The sequence below is a fragment of the Arvicanthis niloticus genome, chromosome 15, assembly GCF_011762505.2.
Source record: "Arvicanthis niloticus isolate mArvNil1 chromosome 15, mArvNil1.pat.X, whole genome shotgun sequence".
NCBI lineage: Eukaryota > Metazoa > Chordata > Mammalia > Rodentia > Muridae > Arvicanthis > Arvicanthis niloticus.
This window is the reverse complement of record NC_047672.1, coordinates 57,458,514-57,485,974: the sequence shown is the minus strand read 5'-3', so window position 1 is coordinate 57,485,974 and position 27,461 is coordinate 57,458,514. Positions and strand designations below refer to the sequence as shown.

General features: G+C 42.1%; 1 protein-coding gene across 4 annotated transcripts in view; it reads right to left on the bottom strand.

Annotated features, from left to right (window-relative positions):
• Positions 1–27,357, bottom strand: part of Pex1 (peroxisomal biogenesis factor 1) — a 41,186-nt gene extending 13,829 nt beyond the window's left edge. The window contains exons 1-13 of one of the 4 annotated variants that reach the window (XR_013103898.1): positions 27,133–27,355; positions 20,440–20,583; positions 16,748–16,831; positions 16,061–16,175; positions 15,205–15,962; positions 13,932–14,051; positions 11,699–11,822; positions 11,368–11,477; positions 10,125–10,207; positions 8,977–9,109; positions 5,205–5,301; positions 3,506–3,676; positions 1,864–2,018 (exon numbers count right to left, since the gene is read on the bottom strand). Coding sequence is in view for 3 of the 4 variants with exons in the window: in XM_076913071.1 (XP_076769186.1) it covers positions 1,864–2,018; positions 3,506–3,676; positions 5,205–5,301; positions 8,977–9,109; positions 10,125–10,207; positions 11,368–11,477; positions 11,699–11,822; positions 13,932–14,051; positions 15,205–15,962; positions 16,061–16,175; positions 16,748–16,831; positions 20,440–20,583; positions 27,133–27,261 (2,223 nt within the window). In the remaining variant the exon portion in view is untranslated. Of the gene's footprint in view, positions 1–1,863; positions 2,019–3,505; positions 3,677–5,204; positions 5,302–8,976; positions 9,110–10,124; positions 10,208–11,367; positions 11,478–11,698; positions 11,823–13,931; positions 14,052–15,204; positions 15,963–16,060; positions 16,176–16,747; positions 16,832–20,439; positions 20,584–27,132 lie in introns of all 4 variants that reach the window. The other 3 variants (XM_076913071.1, XM_034519586.2, XM_034519585.2) reach the window with 3 other exon arrangements.
• Between the last annotated feature and the right edge of the window lie 104 nt (positions 27,358–27,461).

Below are 27,461 nucleotides of genomic sequence, written 5' to 3'. Positions count from 1 at the left end.
AGTCTGCTGCTCTGCCACATGCACTCTGGCAGGCAATTCTGTCCACTCCCAGCATATGCAGCTCGTGAGGATGGACTCCCAGGCCCTCAGCACGTGATGAAGAGCTCGCTAGTGGGCCAAGTCTGAGCTGACAGAACTTAGGCAGCACGGCTGGGTGGAGCCTTTTCCTTCAGAGTCACAGATAAATAAGCTCTTTGCTTCTTCCGAGACCCTGTCAGAGGGTTATATTTTTGTGTCTTGTCTAAAATTATACTTCAAGCATTTTTCAGTAAATTTTCAAAAAACCCACACTGATACAAGATTGCAGTTTCTTTCTCCAATAAGTAACATAATAATAATAAGTAAGTAACACTCTGATTCTTAAGAGGGGTTTTTGTTTGTTTTTTTGTTGCTATAACATTTCTAAAAACATACTCAATAACCAATGTGCAGGATAGTTTTATGTTAACCTTATACAAGCTAGAGTCATCAGAGAGGAAGGAACCTCGCTTAAGAAAATGCCACCATAAAATCAAGCTGTAGAGAAGCCTGTAGGGATTCTCTTAATTAGTGATTAATGTGGAGGACCCAGCCCCTTCTGAGTGGTGCCATCCCTGGGCTGGCGGTCCTGGTTGTATAGTCAGCAGGCTGAGCAGCCACGGCAAGTCATGGGAACAAGGCAATAAACAGCACCCACACCAGCTTGGCCTGCAGGTCCTGGGCCTATGTGAGTTCCTGCTGTCACTACTTTGTATGGAACTGAGGGAAATTAACCCTTTCCTCTTCAAGTGGCTTTAGGTCCTGGTGCTTTGTCACAGCAGCAGTGACCTTAATAAGACAGCCAGTATCACTGCTGAGTCCTGAACCCAGGGCCCTTACACATACTCGGCAAGCTCTTTACCACCAAGCCACTGTGACACAGAATGACAGGGCCATACTCCTGCTTTTTCAGTACACAGTTAAAGGGCAAAGAGTCTGAATAGTTAAGGTAGAACTAGGCAAGAATCTTAAACAAAATTCTTACATGTCTCCAGTGTGCGTCTCAGCCTGAGAATCCTTCCCCTGCTCATGGTCACTAAAGGCTTGGTGAGCATAGGGTCACAAAGGGAGTTATCACATTGTTAAAAGATGTCTAGTTTTCATTTCATCCTCATTTAGAAAAAATACTAACGGTAAGAAAGCCATGTCCTTCAGGATGGGTATGGCCCTCATGCCTCACTGAACGACAGAAGGACCATTGCCATTACAAGGTCCCCTTTAATTACTGGAGGTCAGGCCTCTATCGCCATGGTCCTTATATACTTGGAGAAGGGAGGAGATGTCAGGGGTAGCCCTGCTTATACACTGAAGGCCTAAAATCAGCCATAGGCCTAAGTCAGCCTGCTAACACAAATCCTTGGTCTCTGTGGAAAAACACTAAAACAAATAGCTATAAGATATTGTAAGCAGGCAGCTTTGGTGGAAATTTACCAGCCTGGATAAGAACTAATAGCCACAGACCTTGTGGATAGGCAACCTTGGTGGACAGTACCAGCTTAGATAAGAAACACGTGATTCACAGACAGAGTCATAGTGACCTGTTCCCTGAACCTTCACCCAGCCGATACGCTGTTCTGGAAGATATCTGTACTCCCCCTGAACACCTATGCTCCTGCATCATCCCCTTCCCTACATCCTGCCTTTTTGTGTTTATAATCCCTGTTTGATTAAAAAAAAAATTGAAAAAAAAAAGTCATGTCCTTAGCAAGTACATAACATTTTAGATGATTATAAATTATAATCTCAAACTGCACTTGTTGCCCTTAAATATCCACACAGTCTCCTATAAAAGCAGTTTCTAAGAAAAAGAATATGGCATGATAACCTTTGTAAGTAGTGAGTTACCTGGCTGGGAGGCTGAATGTGCTGGATGCACTGGAATGTGTGGATTCCTTGAGCAGATACAAGTGAAGGGTGTAGAGAGCGCTGCAGCTGGCTCGTGGCGATGAGCCCAACCAAGCTTCCCATAGACACAAGCTCTTTGATCATATCGTTCAAAGCTAGAATGATGTAAAATACCATAAAGCTCAGGGAAAAAAAACATGACCATTTAAACCTGCATATTTATTAAAATGCTAATAACTTAACCTCAAGCTAGAAGATGGAACAGCTCCATCATGTTTAAAACCCAGTCACTGATGCTGAATCAAACAGAAGTGTAGGAGGTCCTGGAAACTCAGAACATGTCTACTCCTGGATCTTATAAGGTAAATGAATCAAAACTGTTCATTTTTTGACATCTTAGAAGTGAATATTCTAGAAGGATGGTAAATGTCCATACTATCATGGTTATTAGCAGAACAAGCTGTGTTTCTAACACTTCCTAAATAATTTCTTTCTATTCAAGGCTTAGCAATGTTTGGCTGAGATTAGAACTGAAATAAGCATTAGTAATTTATCTGAGTCCTGATCCAGAGAGCTGCAGCCTTCCTTTGAGATCAACTCTAGCTAGCCTAATGGAAGCTACTCTTGCTATATTTTGGTTGACTTCAGCTCTCTAGAACCATGAGGTAATCCTGTCAGTCCCTGCAGCCCTCCCTCCCCACCAGGTCCATCTTCGAACTGTAAGCTACAGTCAAAGGCATACTCCTTGACATGATAATCTCTTGCACCTCAGCACCTTTCCCTGTGAACTGTACATCTTTTGCTGCTTGTTGATTTTCACCTTTCCATTAAAACTCGGTTCAGTTACCAGTATCTCTGGAAGCCTTCTTGGTAACCCTTGTAGCCCATCACACTATCTTTTTAGCTTAGATGCTCATTCCTCTAAGACAGTGCATCTTGCCACCTTCTAGTTGATTAACCTGGCCCAAATACTTGTCACTTTCCATTTACTGGCTTATGAAACCAGGGGATACCTGAATGAACTCTCAAGGCATACCCTCTCCCAGAAACTGCATCCTACAGAGCAGTCACCATTATTACCACTATTCTGCACTGAAATTGCTTCCTTTCCTCTCCTGGACTTTGAGAAGGCTGAATACAAAGGCGTATTCAACCAGTACCTGTCAATGCAACAGAAGCGAGAGGAAGTCTGTAACAGAACAGTTTCCAGAAGTGATGTAGAGTGAGAAGGCCAGTCATGAAGTCAGGGGATGTCTCTGTTCTTGCTCTGTCATTTCCTAATACAGAGCTGGAGAAGGCTACCATGTACCCAAAGGAACACACAAGAAGCATATACCTTATTCCCTTAAAGTGGAAGACTTAGGGTTGGCGAGATGGCTCAGCAGGTAAAACCATGTGCCACCAAGCCTGGCAGTCCTAGGCCAATCTCCAGGATGCACATGGTGGAAGGAAAGAAGAGACTCCTGAAAACTCTCCTCTGATCTCCATATATACACCCAGGTATTACGGGTGCTACCCCAACAAATGGACAAGTAATAAATAAAGAAAACTAATTAAAAATGTAAAAAAATCGATTTACCATTAAAATGAAAAATGTTGACTGACAAATGAAAAAGCTCCCAACCCAGTGGGGGACCGTTACCATGTGCCAGCCGCTGGCTCTGCACCGCCTCAGGGCTGTGTTCATGCTCTGGGACACTTGGCAGTCCAGCAATGAGGTCCAGGTCATCCAGCAGAAGGACAGATGGCTGCCTCCAGGCCGCCTCTGAGAAAGCCACCTTGAGGGCTTTTTGTATGCTTTCAAGCCTTTTTCCTAGACACAAAAAATGTGAATCCAGTGTTATTTCAAGGGTGGGAAGTTTAGGCTCCTCTTGAAAGCACTAGAAGAACTTAATATTAATCTGTAAAACTTAAACCCATGTTTTTATTAACACATCAATCAAAAACCTTATTAATCACTGATACATTCAACTCCTAAGTCTCCAAGGACTCAAAATGCCAAACTGTATCCCAAAGGACAAGAATATACTCCTCTGACTCTTGTCTGCACGCACTCAGCCACACTCCGGAGTTTCAGACAGGTCACAGCTGTGAACTAAATAGGACGTAAAAACACACACCAGAGTAAGGAGGCGACATCTGACTCAAACCTAGCAGTTGCCCAGAGACCCTAAAGTTCCTGGATTTCTGTGATACATTTGATTCAAGATTGCTCCACGTGTGGTACAAAGTTTTAATTTTCAAAAGACAGAAAGTTTACAGGTCTATAATCTAATGCAAAAGTTTCCTGATACTTAGCTCTAAATTAAATTTTTTTCCCAGGGGGCCTCAAAGAAGATTAAAACCTCCTTTGTAGCAAGTGAAATAATGAGTTTTCAAAAGCTGTCTTTATCTTGCTTTAAAATGTATTTTTTATTTGTTCTTTGGGGATTTCATACATCTATACAATGTTATTTCTTCCTTTCTTCTTATGCACTAGGAAAACACATAAGCTGCAAAGGCTAGCTGGGAGCAGGGTGTTGGTGGGAACCCAGAAGAAAGTCACTTGTTCAAAGAAGAACTGTCCCAGCCTCGTGTTTTAACTAAACAGATAACACAGTGCTAGACTTGAAAACACACCAGGAGTGGTGACATATGTCTCTAATCCCAGCACCTGGGAGGAAGAGGCAGGTGGATTTCTGTGAGTTTGAGGCCAGCCTGAACTCTACAGAGTGAGTTCTGGGACAGCCAGGGCTAAAGAGAGAACCCCTGTCTTGAAATATCAACCCCCCACACACACAGAGAGAAACCGACAAGTGTTACAAAGTCAACTATAATTGTCTTGTTGCTACCACCCATAGCCACCCACTCGCTCAGTCCATGAGTTCTAGCACTTTCCTACAGCAATTCAAAGATGGAGCACAGATTCAAATGCAGCATGCCCTAAATACTTGGAGCGGCATATGTGGTGTTTCTACAGAGCTTTCACTTAAAAAAATGGCTTCCATCAGACTGTCAAACAGAGTTTTATGGATTTCATCACAAACATCAGAAATATAAAGTCTTCAGGTTTCTAAGGATTTTCTTTTTTTGCTTTTTTGAGACAGGGTCTCCCTATGTAGCTTGGAAGTCCTGAAACGTGCTCTTTCCATCAGGCTTCCAACTCCCAGAGATCCGCCTGCCTCTGCTCTGCAAGTGCTGGCATTAAAGACTTGTGCCACAAGCCCAGCTTCTACATTTCTAAGGATTTCCAATAACTAAAAGACAAAAATAAAAGTTTAGAAACTACATAACTGTATCTATTAATAGCACAACAATACGTTCCTGTCTACAAAGGGGGATCTGTGTGGACTCATTCCTACCTCGTAAAGCTTTGCAGTCGACTATCTCCACATGGGCATCCAGAGCGGCATGTGCTTCCTTACAGATGGCTTTAGCTAACGTTGATTTCCCGCTTCCCTGGAAGACAATTGCTTCCTCAGAACAGTCAGTAGACTCACTTACAGAGGCAGCTTCTGCCACTGCCGCAGCCACCGAGATTCAGCCTCACTGACTGATGAGTAGACACCAGGCCAGCTGCACTGTGGGATTCTGTGCAACTAAAATAAGGCTCTTACTGTGTTAGGCAGCGTGTGTTCACAATAGTGCACAGGTAAAACATAAGCTCATTTCTACACTTGCTAGCTAATACTACTGATAGCATTTAAATAAAAACCTGTGAAAATAATACTTTATTGGTATAAGTCATGATTAATATAGAAACAATTTTTAAATAAATAAGAAATTATTTAATTTCAATTATCTTAATGAGAAAAGTAGATTACTATCCCTATTACCTTGTACTAAATATTTTTAATTACCACTTTCTTAATGATTTATGGCCATTACTGTAGCTACCAATTCATGTGGAGTACAACCTTCAGGCACCTTTTTTCTGGTGACAGAGATATGCCATATTTTAGCAGATCAGGTCTTATCATGTTGGTCAGTCTGGCCTTGAACCTAAGATCCTCAGCCTTTGGAGAGCATGGGATTACGGTCACATAGCACTGCCCTTGAGAGACAAGTCAGCTCCCAGACTGTCTACACTGATAGAACAAAGGACTTGACACTGCCTTACAGTCAATGAGATTTTTTTTTTCAGATACAAGTTTTGGGTTTTTTTTTCTCGTTCTAAAATATTTTGTAAAGATTAAAAACATGTATACTTAGTAAAGAAGGGTGAGAGACCTCAGGTGAGAACTCTGCCCCATATCAAGGGTTTCATCCTTCTAAGCATTCTGTTACAAATGTATACAAACAGAACTAAAATATTAATGAAGTTTTATAATTTCATGTTTTTACTTAAACTGTTTAACAAGTTACTTCTCTATGCTTTATGTTCCTTCTGATTTTATCCATCACCAGGTCAAAATGAACATCCATACAAACCCATGTTTAGTGGGCTGTCAGTATGCTTTCAGAAGGAAGCAGCATCATGACATCAGAAGGTAGCACGTTTCAGTTTTTGCTCACATCTCTTCAGTGTCCTCTAGCATGACCAGCCTGGGTAGGTTTTTATAGTTCTTTGCCATCAGCTTCCTCTTTCAGTCTATTACCGCTTGCTGTCACTTCTCTGGAGTCTAACAGCATCGTATCAGTTCACATACAGTGTCCTGATTACTAGCAAATTCCAGCAAAATTTGACATGAGAAAGCTAAACTTTGGAGGCAATCAACAAATACATACTACCATCATTATCTTTCATAGAATTAGGTATCATATAGAGTTATATAGAGAGATATTATACAGAATTAGATAATATAGATATTATAGAGAATTACCACATTTAAATCCAATGGACCTCAAAGACTAAAACACCATGAGGGGTGCTGGACTGTGGACCAGCGTGTCATTGTCGTCTGTCCTATCAGTCAGCCTTTTCTTCCAACTCAGAGTAAGTCACATTTGTAGGCACTGTTTGTGCATGTTTTCTCTCCCTTAAGTGACGCTAATCCCATGAGCACAGATGAGAAACAACTTAAAACTTAAACAACCACAAGTGCATTACAAAGTCAATCCGTCAACCCAGGATCTCTGTTGTTCTGCCGGCTATGGCACTCTAGGAGGGACTGCAAACGTCTGCTTTTATAGACAGTGGGATAAGGCTTCTTAAGAATAAATATTTTACCCTGATGATGTGGTCATTAAAGAATGACAAAGAATAGTTCCTATATTTACATAAAATAGGAAAAAGAAACTAGACTAGCAACAAGAAAAGTTATTTAAATGGAGTGAAGAGAAATGAAGAAATTTTAATGTCTATAATTGTAAAAGCACTATGACTAACCAAGACCACACTGTGGGGTTTTTGTTTTTAAAGATTATGTGTAAGACTTTTTTAATGCATGCTTGTGTGCTGTGTGCATGTGTGTGTTTGTGTGTGTGTGTGTGCGCGTGCGCGCGCGCGCGCGTGCGGCATGCGTGAGTACAAATACCGTGGAGGTTGGAAGAGAGCACCATATCATCTGGAGCTGGAATTACAGGTGGTTGTGAGCCACCCGATATGGCTGCTGGGAACTCAGCTCCAGCGCTCTGCAAAAGCATTAAGCATTTTTAACCAATGAAGCAACTCTCCAGTGACAACATGCTGGCCTTTGGGCACAGGAAATAACACAGCATTGGAAGAGAGTAAGACAGTAAGCCTCTTTAAGAGGTCAGGGATCTCAACCAAGACAATAAAGTTAAAAAGAGAAGAGACATCTCCAGTGTCAGGAAACAGGGCAGCACAACAGATCCTGCAGGAATCTGGAACTAAAGGAAAACAAGAGAAAGTAACTTTATGCCCGTAAATTTGACATTGTATAGAAGAACTGCACCAAGTTTAAAAACCAACAACTGCTTGTCAATCAAGATGAAGCAGACGACCAAACAGTCCTGTAACCATTAAGAACATGGAGTTGATCATTCAAAAGCTATTGCATTAAGGACTCTCTAGGCTTGGATGGGTTTGCTGCAGATTTTACAAAGCATTTAAAGAATGAATGAATGCCAACTTCATAGTTTCTTCCCCACAAAAACGAGGGGACACTTGACAGCTCATTTTATGAGCAAGTAAAACACTGACTGTCTTAGTTAGGACTTCACTGCTGTGAACAGACACCATGACCAAAGCAACTATTATAAGAACATTTAATTGGGGCTGGCTTATAGGTTCAGTCCATTATCAAGGCAGGAACATGGCAGCATCCAGGCAGGCAGGGTATAGGATAAGCTGAGAGTTCTACATCTTATTCCAAAGGCAAACAGAAGACTGGCTTCCAGGCAGGTAGGACCAGGGTATTAAAGCCCACACCCACATTGACAAAGCTACTCCAACAAGACCGCACCTCCTAAGAGTGCCACTCCCTGGGCCACATCATCACACTGACTGTACAACTAGACAAGACAGGACATCAGCAGGAGCTGCAGAATAGTGTCTCTCATACATACAAACAGAATGCTAGTAAGTACAAGTAACCACAACCAAGTGGAATTTATTTTTAAAAATATACCAATACTATCAACAACCTCATCAGTAGGCTAACCACTAAAAATTATGTAATCTTATCAATCAACACAGAAAAGGAATTGAGAGGTGTGCTGGTATGAAGAGGAACGGCCCCTACAGACTCATGTGCTTGAATGCTTGGTCCTTAGGGCGTGGCACTATTAGGAGGCATGGCTTTGTTGGCCACTGGGGGGGTGCGGGGGGGGGGGGGGCTGGATTTTAGGTCCACTATCCTCATGCCCAGAGTGGCTCACAGTGTCCTGCTGGTTTCAGGTCATGCTGTAGAATTCTCAGCTCCTTCTCCAGCACCCTGTCTACCTGCATCCTGCCATGCTCTGCATCATAATAATGGACTGAACCTCTGAAACTGTAAGCCAGCCCCAATTAAATGTTTATTTATTTTTTTTTATAAGAGTTGCTGTGGTCAGGGCGTCTCTACACAGCACTAAAGCCCTAAGACAAGAGGGTGTATGAACTCATGATTACTTCCCTGATACCTGACAAGCACACACCTACTAAAAGTTCTATAAAATACACAAACAAAATCAAGAGAGAAGCATGAAATGCTACTAGCTAGTGAGAAGGAACATATTTTAACTGAATACCTTTCCTCCAGTGATCAAAAGAGCCCCATTCCTAAGTCCTGCGACGAGAGACATCAGCTGCCGAGACAAAGGGCGTCCCAGGAGACTGTGAGTGATGTGTTCCATGGCGGATATACCTAAGGAACTCACTCCACTGCAAAACACATAAATTCTTATGTGACAAAAGACCGTAGCAAGGAAAACCTAGCTATAAAAGACTGAAGCCTTACTTCCTGGGCTAGTTAGCGATGTTGTAGGAATAAAGTCTTAGAAGCTTCCTTTAATTAGGCTAATGGTGGCAGACTGTATCTGATATGCAGCTTTCAGACACTGCACAGCTGAAACTGTCTGTCAGCTCATCTCGATGCTCCCATCCTCACAGCCCTTTTGGTTTGGTAATCAATAATATCAGACAGCTGCTTTGGGAGTGCTTACTGGGGTCATCAAAGACACGGCTCCTCTGAAATTTCCTGTGAAACATAGCTTCCCTCTGTCTTAAACACACTTTGAATGAATACTATTTCTTGATTTCTACCATGATTTTATTCATGAAAACAGAAAGGGAACAAAAACTCCAGAAAGTGGGATCCAAGGAGAGTTTACTTCCTATTAACACACACCTTTGCACCTCTAAAGGTTTAATTCTTTCACTAAAGCTCTCGCCTCCAGTATAAGCTCGGAAACTATCAAGCGAATGCTTCTATGGCTGCCTCTCATAGCGCACAATAAAGAAACTAAGAGGCTTTCCTTTCAGATTTGTTTTTCTGAAACGATGAAAAAACCATACCAAAAAGTTGCTGATCATTACAATAAAATAGTGAAGGAATAACTTAATTTGAAATATTTTTCACCACTGAACCAGTGTTTTAGATTTAGCTATTAAGATGCTTTTATTGGTCCCAATCAGTACGTTTTGGTCAAGTACAATCAGGTGATTTCCAGCTAGCTTTCGTCTCAAAAGTCAATTCTCCAAGGAGAGAATCTCTAATAAAATCACCTACCTAAGGAGACTAGGTCAACTTCCAACCTGTGTGTGAGGAAAGAAGCAATCCTTGACAGTTCTCTCCTCATCTTTGGCGTTCCTGGCCACTTAACACACTTGTCCATGAAGCTGCCGGAGAGCCTCCAAAGCAGTCTGTAAACAGACTCATTTGATCATAACCTCTTACCCCAAACAGCTCAGCGTTAAAGAGGGAAGAAGAAAGTCAATTTCCGCACTGTGTTCTTCTCTTATCATGGGCTCTAGAAGGACCTACAGCAAGGAAGAGCCAGTTTTACATTTCAAGGTTATGTCTTTTGTTGGATTTCCAAGTCCCAGAAAAAACAATCACCAACTTTGCTAACAGAGAAAGGAGATGCTGGCGCACAGAGAACACGCCTGACACTCCCTGCTGACCAGGTCCTCTTGCATGGAACACAGATGTTCACAGCACAGAGACCAAAGCTGTCTGATGACACACTACGGGTGCGTGTTTCCTTCATTTGTGTCATAAGCATTCTTCACACGGTCCTTACATTTGCCCCTTTTCTGAAGGGCAGCCCCTCAATCACATTTCAGAGATAAGGGAACAGTGTCTAGATCCAAACCACTCAACTTGCAAACAAGGAGCACAACTTTGATTCCACTGCAGCAAGCAGAAGGAAACAATATTCTAAAAACACGGGCACTAAGACATCTCTGCAAGAAAAGCAGTGTGAGCAGAGAAGTTAACAACTATCAAAATAGTATAGCAAAAAGGCATGTGAAAATATGAATTAAAAACATTTAAATTATTTGCACTGCAACAAGAAGGTGGATCAGGTGTTGCAGCGCACATGTGAGGGTCAGAGAAGATTCTGAGGTGTGTGTGTGTGTGTGTGTGTGTACACTTCAATGCAGAGGTGGCTTATGTACACATGTGGAAGTCAGAGAACAACTTTGGAGTAGGTGTGCACACACACTACAATGAAGAGATGTCCCATGTGCACATGTGGAGGTCAGAGGACAACCTTGGTGGGGTTGGCTCTCTCCTTCCAGGAATGGAACTCAGGTCACCAGGCTGGTATGGCAAACATGTTTACCCACCAAGCCATATCACTGGCCCCAAAATAAGAACTTTAAAAAAAAAATCAGTCTTCTAAAAATTTCCATTTGTTTAATACATAGAACTTTAGCTTGTGACCCATTTACCAGTTTACATAAGCAACGGAAAATCTGGAACTTAATTGTACTTAACTGATGTTTACATTTAGGATAAATCAGTACTTTGTTTAGATAAACTACAGAGTAAGATATTTAAAATCAAGCTATTCCTTACTCTTCTCACGTGCTTTCTAATCTACTTCTGGATGTACACTCCAGACAGACACTCAGACTTTACTAGTCGCAGATAGCAAGCATCGCTTCATTGCACATCAATAGTATATAATTACTTGTACTGAGATCCTCTGCAGCAGAATGGGACTCAACACAAAAACAGTTTTTTCTTGATCCTTTTCTTTTTTCTGAGAATGAACTATACTCAGAGAGAACTCTTTCAACCCTGTTAAGAAGAAAGTAACAAACGAAGAGTTAGAACTGAAACTGAGAGGAAATAATTTGATTTGAAATATCAGACTTATTTAAATTAAGGACATTCTTCAACACAGAGAACACTGTGATGTTTCACTGTTTAGGTGTGACACAAATTGGAAACACAATTTTAAAAAATGTTTCAATGTTACAACTGTTTCATAGGGGAAACAAAATCACACTTTTACCTACCATCTTTAATTTCCAGTTTAATACACTCTTCCTTTGATATTACCAAAGGAAGCATGGTGGTAGTGGACTGCTGTAGCCAAGACGAGAACACAGATTTTACATCTTCTTCACTCACGTCTTTAGGCTGCCAGAGAAAAAGACAGAAGAGTAAACCAAGTACCCTAATATCCGCCTTGCCTTTTCCACACTTATTTTAGCATGTCTTCCTAACAACACACAAAATCTTACCAAATGCAGCCAGCACAGGATGCTCGGCTTCTACATGCTGACCTGTGGTCTGCTGTGACGCTTGCATTCCTCAGCGTGAGCTACTGAGGAGCCATTTGTATGCATAGCAAAAGATGTAAGCGATCCTTTCCTGTCTGCCCAGTGAAACAAATACCAAAGTGGAGTGTATGCAGCCTCGCTGTGGCCGGTGGCATGCAGTCAGCAGCCATGAAGAACCTCTCTTCCCACTCAAAGGTAAAGAACAAGCATCAAGGAAGCTTAGGCCTTGTTTTGTTTTACTAGTCCATAGAATTCAGACAGGACACTCAGAAGCACTGCAAGCATGTTGTATCTAAAGGAGCCAAATCACAGCCAAAGACAGCAGGAGAGAAAATGATCCAGAGCCTAGGTCCTTGTCAACAAGGTTAACCACCCATGAGTACCTTCAGCTGCATTCCCCGTACATGGTACATGAGAAAATTAGATACCACATGTTATTTAAGCCACATATTTAAGCCACTGTCCCTTTTCTTAATGAGGACCACAGACTAGTTATAGACTAAATGAGTAGAGTGTTCATTGTTCAAAGCTCTAAAATAAATTATAAGAAACCCATTGCTAAGTTTTAAAGTTTTAAAAATTCAGTTCTTAAGAACTCATCTGACAATAAATGACACTCAGTAACATCACTAGAATAATAAAAATTCATAAAGAGTTGGGATGATAGTTTTCAAACACAAGCACCTGAGTTCAGTCTTAAAATTTTTAAAAGCCAGATGTGATAACACACAACTGGAGTCCCAGCCTTGGGGTAGATCCCAGGGCCCCGGGCTAGCTAGTGTACTTGCCAAGTCCTAGGCCAATGAGAGACCATGATTCAGAAAACAAAGTGGGTGGCATCTGAGGAATGACAGCAGAGGTTATCCTCTGGCCGCCATATTCTGCATGCCCACAGGCACACACAGTGTGTACATGCATATATATATCATATAGAAAACACTGTGACTATTTTCCCAGTGCAGTAGACCTGCGCTCTCCCATTTCTCAGACAGGCCTACTTCTGCTCTTCCTCTTATACAGTCACCTGCTGGCTACGCTCAGTCTAGAAGCTGATCACTACCAAAGGGGAGCTAACTAAGAAACAGCACCAACTCCTCAGGTCTCTAGGCTGCCCTTGAACTTGGTGGTGCTGAAGATGACCTTGAATTTCTCATCCTCCTGCCTCCACCTGCCAAGGGCTGCTATTAACAGGTAGGCAGACAAACACTCTCCCAACTGATCTGCATCCTTACCTCCAAAATATCAATTAAAAAAGACAGAATACCCATATTTGCACTGATACATTCATACTTGCTTACTAATGATTTCTTTGCTTCTAAAATTAAAGTTATTGGCCCAAAAATCTGTGATATCACCTCTAGATATGTGTGTGTGTGTGTGTGTGTGTGTGTGTGTGTGTGTGTATCTCCAAAGAATAGAACACAGAGAGTCACAGACACTTGTACCCCACTGCTCCCTGCAGCATGACTCACAGAAGCCAACAAGAAGTTAACTAAGTCCATCACTGTTTGGACGGACTTACAACTCCATAATGAAGTACTATCCACTAGATGACAGAATGAAGTTCTGATGCATGCCACAATATAGAGGGACCTTGAAAACATTATGTGAAATGAAGTAAGTCAGATACACAAGACAAATCCTGTCTGACTCCACGTCTACACAGTATCTGGAATAAATAAACTCAGAACATAGAGCAGGTTGTCAGGAGACGGGGAGGAAGGGAAGGGCATCATTGTCTAACGGCTAAGTGTTTGTCTGCAGTGAGGGAAATGGTTCGGAAAAGGCGGCAGTGGACAGCGCACAACATTATGAACAGTTAATGCAGCTGAGCTGTTCTCTGAGAATGGCTAAATACCATGCCATGTAACTTGTAACAAAAAAGAATCACATTATTATTAACAAACAATGAGAAATTCTATAGCATCCATAAAAGAATTTTGATACACCATAGGTTTGAACTCACTAAGTTCTCTCTAGGCTGTAATTTCAGACATCTTGGGATTTTAGGGGTGGTTTCCAGTGGAGTTATTCTGACTACTGCATGCATTTCTATATTTAGTCTCTTTCTCAGGTCATCTGGAATCTGCAATTTAAAAAGAATATAAACACATTCAAAGACTGGTTAAGGTATTTCATAGCCTAAATACTGATATTAATTCTCTAAATTCAAGTGAAATTATAGATGTCATCACACTATCATATCACAGTGATCCATAGTTCTTTCAGCCCCTTGTTTCAGACCACTTTAACCAAAATACCATGTGACTGGCAACTCATAGACGACAAAAATTCATCCTTGGTTTATAAATTGGGATGTCTACCATTAAGGCACTGGCAAGGCTCTCTCACAGACATGCATGTGAGGACTCTCTTGCCGCGTCCTCACTGGGTAGAAGAGGAGGAGTCAGAGAGGGCATCTCCCATAATGACATCAGTTGCACTGGACCCTTCATCCTTGTAACCTAATCTCCCAAAGGTCTCATGTCCTGACACAGTCACCTCGTAGGATGGATTTCATATATTGGTTTGGGGGAGACATAAACATGAAGACTATCAATGATATAACCATTTGAGATGTCTTTGTATTTGTATGAGAAAGTTGAGAACCACTGAGAAAACTAGAGTAGTAGTCAAACCTAATCCCAATCTGCCGTGGGTACAGTTCAATCCAACAAATAAAGGGTAAAACTTACACCCACATTAATAAAAATACTCTAAACTGAGATTATGGCAATGATCACACGATATTATACTAAAAACAACTTGTATACACATTAAATTGTACACTTTAAATTTCATCTCAATCAAGAGGGTCAAAAATTCTTTAAACGTTTTCTTAGATTTAGTATAGGTGTGTGTTCTGCCTGTATGCATGTCTGTTCTTCACAAGCATGCTTGATGCCAACAGAAGCCAGAGGCTATGGGATCCCAGGGACTGAAGTCACAGATGGTTGTGAGCCACCGTGTGAGTGCTGGGAATCGAACCGAGTACTCTGCAAAAGCAACAATGCTCGTAAGCATCACTCCGAACTCCAGTGCCCCCCAAAGTCTCATCTCCCCAGTACTGGTGAGCACTAAAAGATTAACGAGGGACTGGAGACACTGCTCACTCCACACGAGACTTTCAGAGACTCTAACTCTGGTCCGGTTGGTCTTCAATTTGTATGTAATTATAATCCAAAGTTTGGGGAAGATCAAGTCACAAGTTTCCCCCACACTGTAACCCACATACTAACCCAGACTTTGCCTCGGTGGAGAGGCTCTAGACTTTTGGTGAACTCCGAGGCATTCTTCAGCTCCTCGAGTCCGTTCCAGACTACCTTCAGCACGCAGGCCTCGGCTTCCTCACTGTGGGTGGAGCCGATCTGCTTAGGATCTGGAGACTCGGATGGTTGCTTTTCTTTTTCAGGTAACAGGGCACCCTGCTTACTTTTGTCTTGCTGTTGTTTTGGAGAATGTAGCTTAACTAGTTTTCCATAGATCACAGTGAAGCTGGGCTCCACATCAAAATATTCTTGGTCCCACGGAAATACATGGACGGTACAGTGTTTGTGAAACACGGAGGTAGCGGGGGTGTTGTGCACACTCGGAGGCTGAACTCGGCATACTCTGTAAATACTGTCTAGAGGGACAGCCTGTGACTGCATGTTTTTGAAAGCACCAAGTTCCAACGAGCCCCAGGCTGACTCTTTGTTGTCAGGCCCAAAGGAAAACATGCTTCCTAGCACAGCCCACCAGCGTGGCTTCAACGGGTCACCTGGGACTTCTGGGTCTCGTCCATTAGACCCGGGAACACCTTCTGTGTTCATATGAAGCTGCTTGGTTTGCAGTTCTTTTGATATCCCTTTCTGTTCTCGGCCATAACTATGAACTTGTCCATGTGTGTCTCTTTCTTTTGGAAATGTGCTTTCTTTGGTTTGGCGTGTCTTTGGCTGAATAAGGAGTTTGGTGTTGGTCTCTAGCCTTCCGTAAGGGGCAGCTGGCATCAGAGCAACTGGGTAGAAAACAGAGCCCATTAGTACATGTTCACCTCTGCTTCAGACCTGGCACTCTAGAGCAGGGAATGACAGCAAATCTTACAGTATCACCTACCAATCTGGATAAAAATGTACGTCTGCTGGTCAACCCAGATGGGAACAACGGCTTGAGGGAAAACGATTCGAATCTGATCTAGAAGATGCTGCTCGAGGGAAACGGCATGCAGCTCCTAGAACCAACGGAGAGCAAGGTCAGATCATGCTGCATTCAGATCCTTCCATACCTGGAATAGAATCTCCACTCTTGTTTATTTTAAAGTTTCTTGTTATATTTGAGATATACCTGATGGCATGGGACACACAGGGCAGATCCAACATCTCAGCTAACCACTGTTGTTTTGTTTCTGTGTCAAGAGACTCTAAAGTCTATTTAAAATTAATTTCCCGTACCTTTCCACAATACCGCATGCCCAGTGGTGGTAAGGCACACCTTTAATCCCAGCATTTGGGAGGCAGAGGCAAGGAGAATCTCTGAGTTTGAGGCCAGCCTGGTCTACAGAGTGATTTCCAGGACAGCCAAGGCTACACTGAGAAACCCTGTCTGGAAAAACTGAAATAAATAAATAAATCCCAAACATAGAACGGTTAGCTCATCTGTGGTCTCATGTTATACATTACATCTCTACCAAGCCATCTTTAAAATATGAACTAACTCAGAATACATAAAGAAGCCTAGTAAAATTTATCAACTGATGTTTATACGGTTAACCTTACAGCAAGAGAGCACATAGTTTTCATTTACCAGTATCTCCCAGTCGTCTGCCGAGAGGGGCTCCACCTCAACCTGTTGGCAAGATACCACATGGGAACAAGGCCTGAGAAACACCTGGAGAAATCAGAAATAAAATATTACTTTTATAAGATTTTCCTGTATCTCTAGAAAATAAGTTATCTCTTTACATAAGATTCTGTTTCACTGTCTCTCTCTGTCTCTCTCTGCACATACACACACACACACACACACACACACACACACACACCCCTTGCCTTTCTCTCTTTTTCTTCTTCCATGTCTCAGATAAGTACCTATTCTTATCTAGGCCTTGATATACTCACTATTTTAGGAAGAAAACTTTCACAATGAACTACAGAACAAAGGAACATCCAAGTACAACACATTTTCAAAACCAAATATATTCCAAGAAAGAAGGCTGGAGCTACAGACAGTTATGAGGTGCCACATGGATGCTGGGAATTAATATGGGTCCTCTAGGAGAGCAGGCTAGTGCTCTTAACCACCGAGCCATCTCTTCAGCCGCTCCTTCCTTTTTTTTTTTTTTTTTTTTTTTTTTTTTTTTTTTTTTTGGTAGCTCTGACTACACTGCTAAGGCTAACCTTGAACTCAAGGTTCTCCTGCCTCAGCCTCCAGAGTAGCTGGGATTACAAGCACAGGCGATCACACCTGACACGCTCTGTTTGGACGGGATGAGTATGGGGAAACAGAGCACCTCCCGCCCACCAGGAAGCGAGTGCTCCCCAGGCTAGCAAGGGGACTTGTTCATATTCTTTGGGAGTCTTCATAGTAGGATACAAAGGAGAGTCTGCAGAAACGCAGGCAAATGTCACTAAGAAGCAAGCAGAAATGAGAAGCAAGGACTGTTCAGAGTTCTAATCGAGACATCAGAATGTACCCTAGGAAGCTGACCCTGCCCAGAGCTGTTGCCACTGGATTGTGCTAGGAATCCTGGGCAAAGAAAGATAGGTTGGCAAAGCAAGGCACTGGTGACGTCTAAGGTCATTTCCTGTTAAAAATGGAAGATTCTAGGGGCTGGGGAGACAGTTCAGTCTGCGCTTGCCATGTGTGCATGAGGACCTGAGTTTGGGCTCTGAGCACTCAAAGGTAAAGCCAAAGGTTATAGAAATGGCTCCTATAACCCCAGCACTAAGGAGGGTCCTTGAGGCTTGCTGGCCAGCCAGGCTCAGTAAATTACCAGGCACTAGGTTCAGTGGAAGACCCTCTCTCAATAACCAGGATGGACAGGCTGGAGAGATGGCTCAGCAGCTAAGAGCATGTACCCGCCCCCAGACAATGAGAGGTATGGTTCCTAGCACTTATAGCAGGTAGCTCATAATCCCTGCAACACTGGCTCCAGGGGCATCTGACTTTTTCTTCTGGCTTCTGTGAGTACTTACACTCACATGTACATAGCTCATTTGGACACATAATTGGGCAAAGAAATCTTAAAACCAAAACAAATCCAAACAAACAAACAAACAAACAAAAAAAAAAACTAAGGTGGGAAGAGCAATTAAGAAATTAAGGGAAACATCTGTTGTCAACCTCTGGTCTCCACATACATGTGTATGTGCATTCCTCCACACACACACACACACACACATACATTCCCTCCATTAAAAAAATAAAACTCTAGGGAAAAAAAGGACACACAAAAGCCTATCTCAAGACTTATGGACTTCTCATGAATGACTTATTTTAATTATCAACAGCACACATAAGTAAAGCCATCATGAGTTCAGAATAAGTTTTAAGCTATGTGGCACCTCATGATCTACTATGAGAAACTGGTGATAGAGAGACCTTCAATGTCATGTCACCACCAGACATGATGAGTCCATCTTTGACAGCTTATTCCCTATTAATTGGTGAAGTACCCCTAACTTGAAAACGTGAATTTTAAATGCTCTGGAATCTGAAATGTTCTGAGCATGAGTTTTACATTTCAGGCAATCCATGATATAGAATTTTGGATGTGCACTGCCAACGGTAGGCTCTGCAAATACTCCCAGGTCTGGAGTACACCCGGTCCCAAGCAGTTCACGAAAGAGCTTCCCACACTACTTAAGATTCTGAGAAAGTAAAAAAGCAGCTCCAGAAAGTAAGACACTGAGACCTTGGGGCTAGGCAGCCTACGTCGGTTCCTGCAATGATGTACAACCAGCTGTGGAGAGAAAACGATGGAGAAAAAAGCCTGCATCTGTATTAAACATCTTTTTCTTGGCACTGTCCCTAAACAATATAACTATTTACACAGCACTGACACTGAATTAGGTATATAAGTCTCTCACGGTGATTTAAAGAGTACAGGCTGATGTGCACAGGTTTTTGCAAATACCATGCCATTGTATAAAAAGGAGATGAACATCTAACGACCTTGACCTTGGTATTCATGGGTGCTCATGGAAGCAACCTCAACTCATACCCACTGGTGACTGTACATAGAAAGGTATGTGATATACTTTGTGGAGTAAAAATTATGGGAAATATGTATGAGCCTTTTCTTTTTATCCTAAAGGTCTAGTTGGATCCCAACAAACAGTAATATCCATTCTAAGGTTGGGTTTCAGAAAAGGGAAAAAGGAACTTGTTACTTTCAATCAAATTTTAAGTGACTATTTAATTTAAATATTTAAAGTTAATAAACTGATGAACATAATGTAACAAAAAAATGACACAAAGCCTTATGCTTTGTGGTCTACAATAAGCACATACAATCATGGGTAAGACAGAAGTGAAAAAAAACCACTGTCTGCTGAAATAACATTTTTAATAAACCAAGCTCATGGAAGGTTAGAAATTATGTAAGAAAAATAATAAGCCAGGTATCTTGGCACACGACTGTAATCCCAGCACTTGGGAGGTTGGACCAGGAGGATCAAAGAGACTAGAGTCCATCCTCAGCAACACAGTGAGTTCTTTAAAAAAAAGAAAGATGAGGGGGAGATGAGGGAAAGAAAGAGAGGGAGGAGGAGAGGGAGGGAGAGAGAGAGGAAGGGAGAAGAAGAGAGGGAGAAAGAGAAGAAGGAGAGAGAGGGAGAGAGAAGAAGAGAGAGGGAAGGAGAGAGAAGAGAGAGAAGAAGAGAGGAAAGGAAAGAGAGAAAGGAAGAAAGAGGGAAAGAGAAAGGGAGAGAAGAAGAGAGAGGAGGGAGAGAAAGAGGAAGAGAGAAGTTGGAGAGGGAGGGAGGGAGAGAGGGAAGGAAGGAGATAGGGAAGGAGAGAGAGAGGAGTAAAAGGGGGGGGTGTAAAATGGAGCCAGGGAGATGGCTCCGTGGGTAAAGGCCCCTGCCATCAATCCTGACAGACACCCTGAGTTCAACCACTGGAACTCACTTATGAAAAAAAGAGAACAGATTCCTGCAAGTTCTCTTCCGACCTACAAGCATGCCTTGTGACCATCCCCCATCCCACCACATACACATAACCACATAATAAATCATAAAACTGTTGTGACAAGAACTAAAATTAAGTTCTAAAATAAGGAGAAAACCTGACACTCCAAAGGAAAAATAATTTCACAAAAAATTGACTGAAAATTAGCAATACAAAATCACGTAGGAGGCATGTTAAAGATAAGATAGTGACTTAACAAACTATAGTTAGCTCGAGTATCTTGGCCTGGTTACAAGAGCATCGAATTACCTCACCTTAGGATAAGACATTAAAAAGAAGTGACTGCAGTCACGCTTTGTACTTACCTGATCCCCGCTCGAGAGTCCAAGTTTCTGTCCAACTTGTCTATTAACTTCTGCCACATTTTCACTTTGATCATTAAAATGCCTGCCTTCTACCCAGCTCAAGTAGGTAGGCTGGCGGTCCCCAGTTACTTCTATAGCTTGATTCTATTTATCCAAACAATGGGAAAGAAAAGGTGTTATAAGTTTTTATGGTTTTTTCCTCTGGATTCAGATTTTTATTATAATACATGAAACAAAAAAAAGTACTAGAGGCAGTTAATCATTTTTATTCACATTTATAATTTTAAAAATGATAATTATTTTAAACATCCAGTAGTGGCAATGCTATCCACAAAACCAATATGCTCACAGTCTTATGACAGCCTTACTGACTGATTCAGGGAATTCATAATTCAAATGCCATAGGTATTTGGATGAACTTACACAGGCTTTCAGTATGCATGTGAGAAGAAAAAAACCTACATACATCCAGGGAAAATGCTTATACATTTAATAAAATAATTAAAATGTAAAAGTATAAAACAACACAATTTAGACAATATCAATTAGCTGGGGTATTTAATCTCTTACTGATCAATAAATTTATTTAAAAAGTAATAAATACACATGATAAAAGTACAAAAATTGCCAGGCAATGGTGGCGCAGGCCTTTAATCCCAGCACTTGGGAGGCAAAGACAAGCAGATTTCTGAGTCCGAGGCCAGCCTGGTCTACAGAGTGAGTTCCAGGACAGCCAGGGCTACACAGGAAAACCCTGTCTCAAAAAACAAAACAAAAAAGCACAAAAATGAAAGAAGGTAAAGGTGAGGCCATGTTCCTAGAGGGAATCACTGTTAGTGACTTCCTGAAATATTTATTATATTATGCAGTTTCTTAATGATTTTTAAAATTCATGAAACTGGCTGGGCATGGTGGAGCATGCCTTTTATTCTATCACTTGGGAGGTAGAAGCAGGCTAGTCTCTGTGAGTTCAAAGCCAGCCTAGTCTACACAGTGAGCTCCATGTCAGCCGAGGCTACACAGTAAGACCCTATCTCAAAAAAACAAAACAAAACAAATAAGTAAATAAAGGTCATAAAACTATAGAAACATGGTTTAAACAGGGGTCAGAGAGATGGTTCTGAGTAGAGCAGCAGCTGCACGTGAGCCTGTAGGGGATCGAGCTCTGGCATCCTCTGGCCTCCATAAGTACCATCATATGCACATAACTAAAAATAAATCCTTAAAATTAAAAATCTGTTAGACCAGCAAAATGTGAAAATAACATAAAATGTACACTTGTGGCTGAGAGTTAAATGACCAAAGTCCTCTATAATTAAAGAACTATATTGGCAGGGATGCTACTGCAGGTCTGTGGTCCTAGCACTTGGGAGGCTGAGGCAGGAGGGTTATGATTTAAGGTCAGTCTGGGTCACATAGTGATATCTTGTCTTAAAAACAAAAACAAGAACAAAAAAATTATCCTCATAGGAATCTTGGGAAATATGTGCACTTGGAGTGAAACACAATCATATGACCTATTTTGTAAACTTCTTGCTAACCCTTTTCAGTCAGTGATTCATGAGTTTGTATGTTATGGACAGGACGTAATGTTTTACCCATATACTATTACATCACAAGCATTCCACGCATTTACCACTCCTTAGGAAAAATCAGCAAGCACCTTGATGAATAGTCCTGAAGACTCGGGATCTCAGGAAGCTTAAGTGTTACTTAATTTATTTCAAAATAAATTCATTAACCTTAAAATAATGAAGCCAAACTCTCATTTATATCAAATTTCAGCACTCCGTGTTTCTTTAAACAAAACAAATGGCAAAGAATACAGGAGTCTTAGGCAACATGGCTCTCAAACACACTCACTAGTAAACTTGTGTACATTAGAAAGTCACTGTTAGGGCTGGAGGGCTGGCTCAGCGGTTAAGAACACTGACTGCTCTTCCAGAGGTCCTGAGTTCAAAGCCCAGCGACCACATGGTGGCTCATAACCATCTGTAATAAGATCTGATGCCCTCTTCTGGTGTGTCTGAAGACAGCTACAGTGTATTTATATATAATAAATAAATAAATCTTAAAAAAAAAAAAAAAAGGAAAGAAAGAAAGAAAGTCACTGTTATCCTTTAATCCCAGCACAGGCACACAGATCTCTGAGTTCAAGGCCAGCCTGGTCTACCCAGTGAGTGCCAGGACAGCCAGGGCTACACAGAAAAAGCCTGTCTTGAAAGAACAAAAAACAAAACAAAAGTCAAAAGTGTTTGTCCTTTAGCTGAATAATTTTTCTCACAATTCCAAACAACGATGCAACTGCTTTTTCTGGCAAAGCTCATTCCAGTAAGGACAGTTGATAAAGCCAAGCAAGCCCTGGCTCCGGGGCAGACGTCCTCAGTCACTGTCTAGGTTACCAGGGCAAAGGTAACCGAGCTCCAGAACTTTTTAGGTGGTTTCGTAAGCTGCTGATATTACAACTCAGTGCCTCCCATTTAATAAGAAAGCTTGAAAACCAGAGACATTAAAGAAAGAAATATGAAGTATATCCTGAAATATCTAAAATATCTATCTACTGGGCCACTGGGAAAAACAAAAGAAAAAAATCAACTTTATCAGACAAGAAAAACATTTCAGTCATTTGGTTTTGGTCAAAATGTAGTTACTAGCTGCATAGTGTCATGAGCTGCACTCGGTGAGGTTTGGCAAAGTAGTCTTCTAAGCTGATCTGCACATTGTTTTTCATCAGAACCATAGAAGCCTTCAGATAGAGGCAAGCAATTGAACAGAGCCCCTTCAGAAATATAACCAAGAAGTGCACCGGTTGTTTACTTTGGCCCAGTTATCAACATCACCTCGAAAGAAACAATCAGCTGAATCTATACATTCAAATGCCTCAGGAGTGCCTAGGTCTAAGGCCTGGGCTATGTCTTGCTAACATGAGGAAATGATAAGTCTGTACATGGTGATTTCTGGGTGAGGTGTAGATCCATTTTCTGCATTCAGTGTCAGTAGGAATCCTTTTGCTGTTGCAGTCACAATGTATGCTGAGATTAAAATATACAGAGACTGACTGGAAGCAGTGGTTCTCACCGGGGTGTGACTGTGTCCCTCAAGGACAGTTGTGTCTGGAGATGGTTTGAAGTGTCACAATGGGAGACACTACTCATATCTAGTGAACAGGGGTCATGATGGCCTTAAGTATGTTACAGACCAGGCATGGTGGCTCCTACCTTTAATCCCAATGCTCAGGGGGCAGAAGCAGGTGGGCCTCTGTGAGTTCAAAGCCAGACTGATAAATATACAGAGTTCCAAGCCAGCCAGGGCTACATAGTGAGACCCTGCAATAATAGAAACCTAGCAAGAAGTAAGGGTTGACCAGTATGACCAAGAACTTCTAAGTTAAATATCTACTTGGTACTTAAATAAGGACTTGTGTGAACAAAGTAAGACAAGCTTGAAACCAACTAATATGTAACAAATGATACACAATTAGCTATGGGTAACAGAGATCCACAGAGCTATGTGGGAGGACTGTACTATTGTTAAAGACCTGGGTTTATGTAGCAGCATATATTCCCCACAAGTTGGGAGGAGCTAAGGTGGGAGGAGTAAGGCGAGGAAGAGGAGGAGTAAGGGAGGAAGAGGAGAAAGAAGAGGAGGAGCTAAAAGGCAGAGATGTAGGAGCCATGGAGAGCCACACATGTATTGGGAGCAGCTCTGGTTAACAACTTATATCTAGGTTAGTTAATTGGTTAACACTTCCAGTTGTGTGGGCATCTTGTTATTGAGAATTACCAAATATATAAAGCTATTGGATAATCTTTAAACATTAGAGTCTCATTTCTCCCGGGTACCTTGGATGGCGGGATGGTCTGGGCTCAGCCCAGCCTTGTGGAGAGGGCATGGAAGATTGGCAGAGCCATCTCCCATGCTGGCGTCTAGTGAGTGGCAGGGCCGGTGTCTCTGGCCACCTGAGCCAGTGGCCTGAGCCTAGTGGCGGCAGATCAGGTACCACCGATTTACAATATTACCACAACAGGCTGATATGAAAGGAAGGAGACTAAGGTGGGGGCGGGCATAGAGCCAGCAAAAGAGCAGAGTCAGGAGTGAGATCAGTCAGGTGAGAAACAGCCACAGGCTAGTGGAGCTGACACAGGGCAGATGAGAGCACAAGTTAACTGCGTGAAAATGGAATCTGCATAGGACTCCAGCATCCTTGTGTTTGTTTGACAGTAGGAGAATGACCTAGATAACTCAGGTCCTTTCACTGTTAACCTTCATGGTTCTATAGCCATGGCTCTCAACTCTGTGTACCTAGGTAATCTGACGATTTATAAATTTTAAAAATCTGCTCCTCACAGATTCTGGTTCAGTAAGTTTGAGGAAGAACCAGAATATTTAGATTCTGAAAACCTTGATGTAAATCAGATTAAGGCCATTGTCGTAACCCTTCCATTAACTGCACATCTGTGTTACATACGTAGGGCTTCAGCTCAAATGAAATGATTCAACCTATTAATTCCCAACACATGAACCTTTCTGCCCTAATACTATGTCTTCTAGCCCAATTTGTGCTGGATAGTTTCATGTTAACTTGATACAAACTATGTTATTGGAGAGGAGGGAACCTCGATTAAGAAAATGCCTCCAGAAGATCCAGCTGCAGGCAAGCCTGTAAGGCATTTTCTTAATTGGTGACGATGAGGGAAGGCCAGCGCATTGTGGGTGGTGACACCCCTGGGCTAGTGGCCCTGGGTTCTATAAGAAAGCAGGCTGAGCAAGCCATTAGAAACAAGCCAGTAAGCAGCACCCCTCCATGACCTCTGCACCAGCTCCTGCCTCCAGTTTCCTGTCCTGCTTCAGTTCATGTCCTGGTTTCCTTCAATGATAGACTACAATGTGGAAGGGTAAGTCAAATAAACCCTTTCCTCCCCAACTTGCTTTTGGCCACAGTGTTTCATCGCAGCAGTAGAAACCCTGACTAAGACACAATTTTTCTGGGAATTCTAAATAACCAAAAAAAGAAAAAAATGAAAACAATGACCCATAAGCAACAACACTTTACTGTTTCAGTAAAACATAGCTGTCACTTTAAATTTCTAAAAGTTGAGTTTAAAAGTTAATCATGGTGAGCAATTATATAAATTATGGTGTAATAATTTATATAATTTATAAATTTTATGGTGCCAGTTTATGATGTTATACCAATTAACTACTAAAAATGGCGATCTCTTAACAAAATTAGTCATAGTACTGCTACACACAAGAACAGGGCACGAAGCTACATGTGTATACAGCTCCGCACTTCCATAAACAATAAGGATTAGATATAAGCACGCGAGACTGAATCCAAATGCTTAGTATTAGTTATTTCCAGGCATTGGAATTATGGATAACTTTTATCTTCTTTTAAATAATCTTCCTATAAAACAGGTATTCATTTGATAATAGGGGGTGGGGCTGATGTGTTCTGCTGATACAGGCTTAGAAGAAACAGCAATTTATTCCAAGGCTGAGAACATTTAAACCTTTGAACCAGTTCTCAAGAACACTTCTTCACATCTCAAATAATAATAAAATAATAATAATAATAATAATACCGAGTCTGTGTAATTCCTAAACAGCGATGAATCTAAGGAAGCAACAACATGTCAGGATCAAATTCTTAGTCACTGTAAGGAAGCATTTTTCTAAACTCATGGAGTGGTGAGTTTATTCCTATAAACTCATTAATTTGGGAGTTGAAAGTACACTGAAAATCTCCATCAGAAAGGACAGGGAACAATGAACCAAGCTGGAATTTGGTGACAGTGACTGATTCTTTTCAGCCACCAGAAAGCAAACCAGACAGTTAAAGAATATTTGGTGAAGATAAACCAGCAATAAGAATGATTCCGATGAAGTTGGTGTGTTTTGATAGGTGGATGGTAAAGGCAAATTAAATGAAGCAAAGAGGAAATAAAGGTGAGACTCTTGAAGTCATTTCAAACTCTTGGATATTTCCTTTATGAGCCAGTATTCAGGTACCATGCACTTAGGACTTTAGATTTCATATAGTCTAACCCCATGAATACACTCAAACTAAGAGAGTCTATCTTAGAAAAATATGGATGTTGTATTTCCACCGATGGTTATAGCCTTGAAACACCATAATGACAGCATCCAGACAGTGATAGTTCTCTGAGGTCCAAGTAATCCTGACTACCCAGGTGAAAGTGTGAGGTGTGAATAATTCCATCGCCTCGACACCTCCCCCACCCCCAAAGCCCATACTCTTGCTGTGTTCGAAGTCCTCCTAAGCAGGGAGACCTGTCACCTTATTAACCTTTGGCACAGGTTGGAAACCTTGGTAATCTACAAACCAAATCTGCCACTCAACGCCTCTACGGCTGCACTGGCAATTCGTTGGCAGGATAATGCTTTAGCAAAACCTGTAAGAGCTCTCTAGAACTTTCCATCCTAGAGTGAGGACCGCTTCTGATTGTTGTGGCAGAACCCTAGTATGTTCAGTCTGGTTTAACCGAGTTAAAGGGTGCACTAGGAATCTCACTGTAGGGTCTGGGGATGCACTGGCTGCCACCCCACGCCCTCTCGCTCACGCCTCAGCTCGGGTCCGGTGACAGACGGTGCCCCGGCGGGGAAAGCTGTCAGCAGACACTCGTCCCACGAGACATCGGTGGCGTCCGCGTCCGGCCAGCGCCTTACCTGCAGCAGGTGAAGCTGGGCCACGAGGCGCCGCGGCAGATGCAGGAAGCAGTCCCGAGAGTTCGTGAAAGCTATCGTCACGACCGTCCCACCAGACCCCGCACCCGCCAAGCGATCACTGCTCCACATTGTCCCAAGGTTCAACTCTCCAGGGAGAGCGGAGTCCACCCGCTTCCCGTCAGGTCAGGGCGTCGGAGCCCGAGAACATCGATCGGGCCCGCCCCCCTCTACACACACCGGGCCGCTGTCACTCCAGGACCTCTCCTCCGAGGCTCTAGGGGGCGGCACATCGCTCGTCGAATTCTCGCTCTCAGGAAATGATCGTCGAT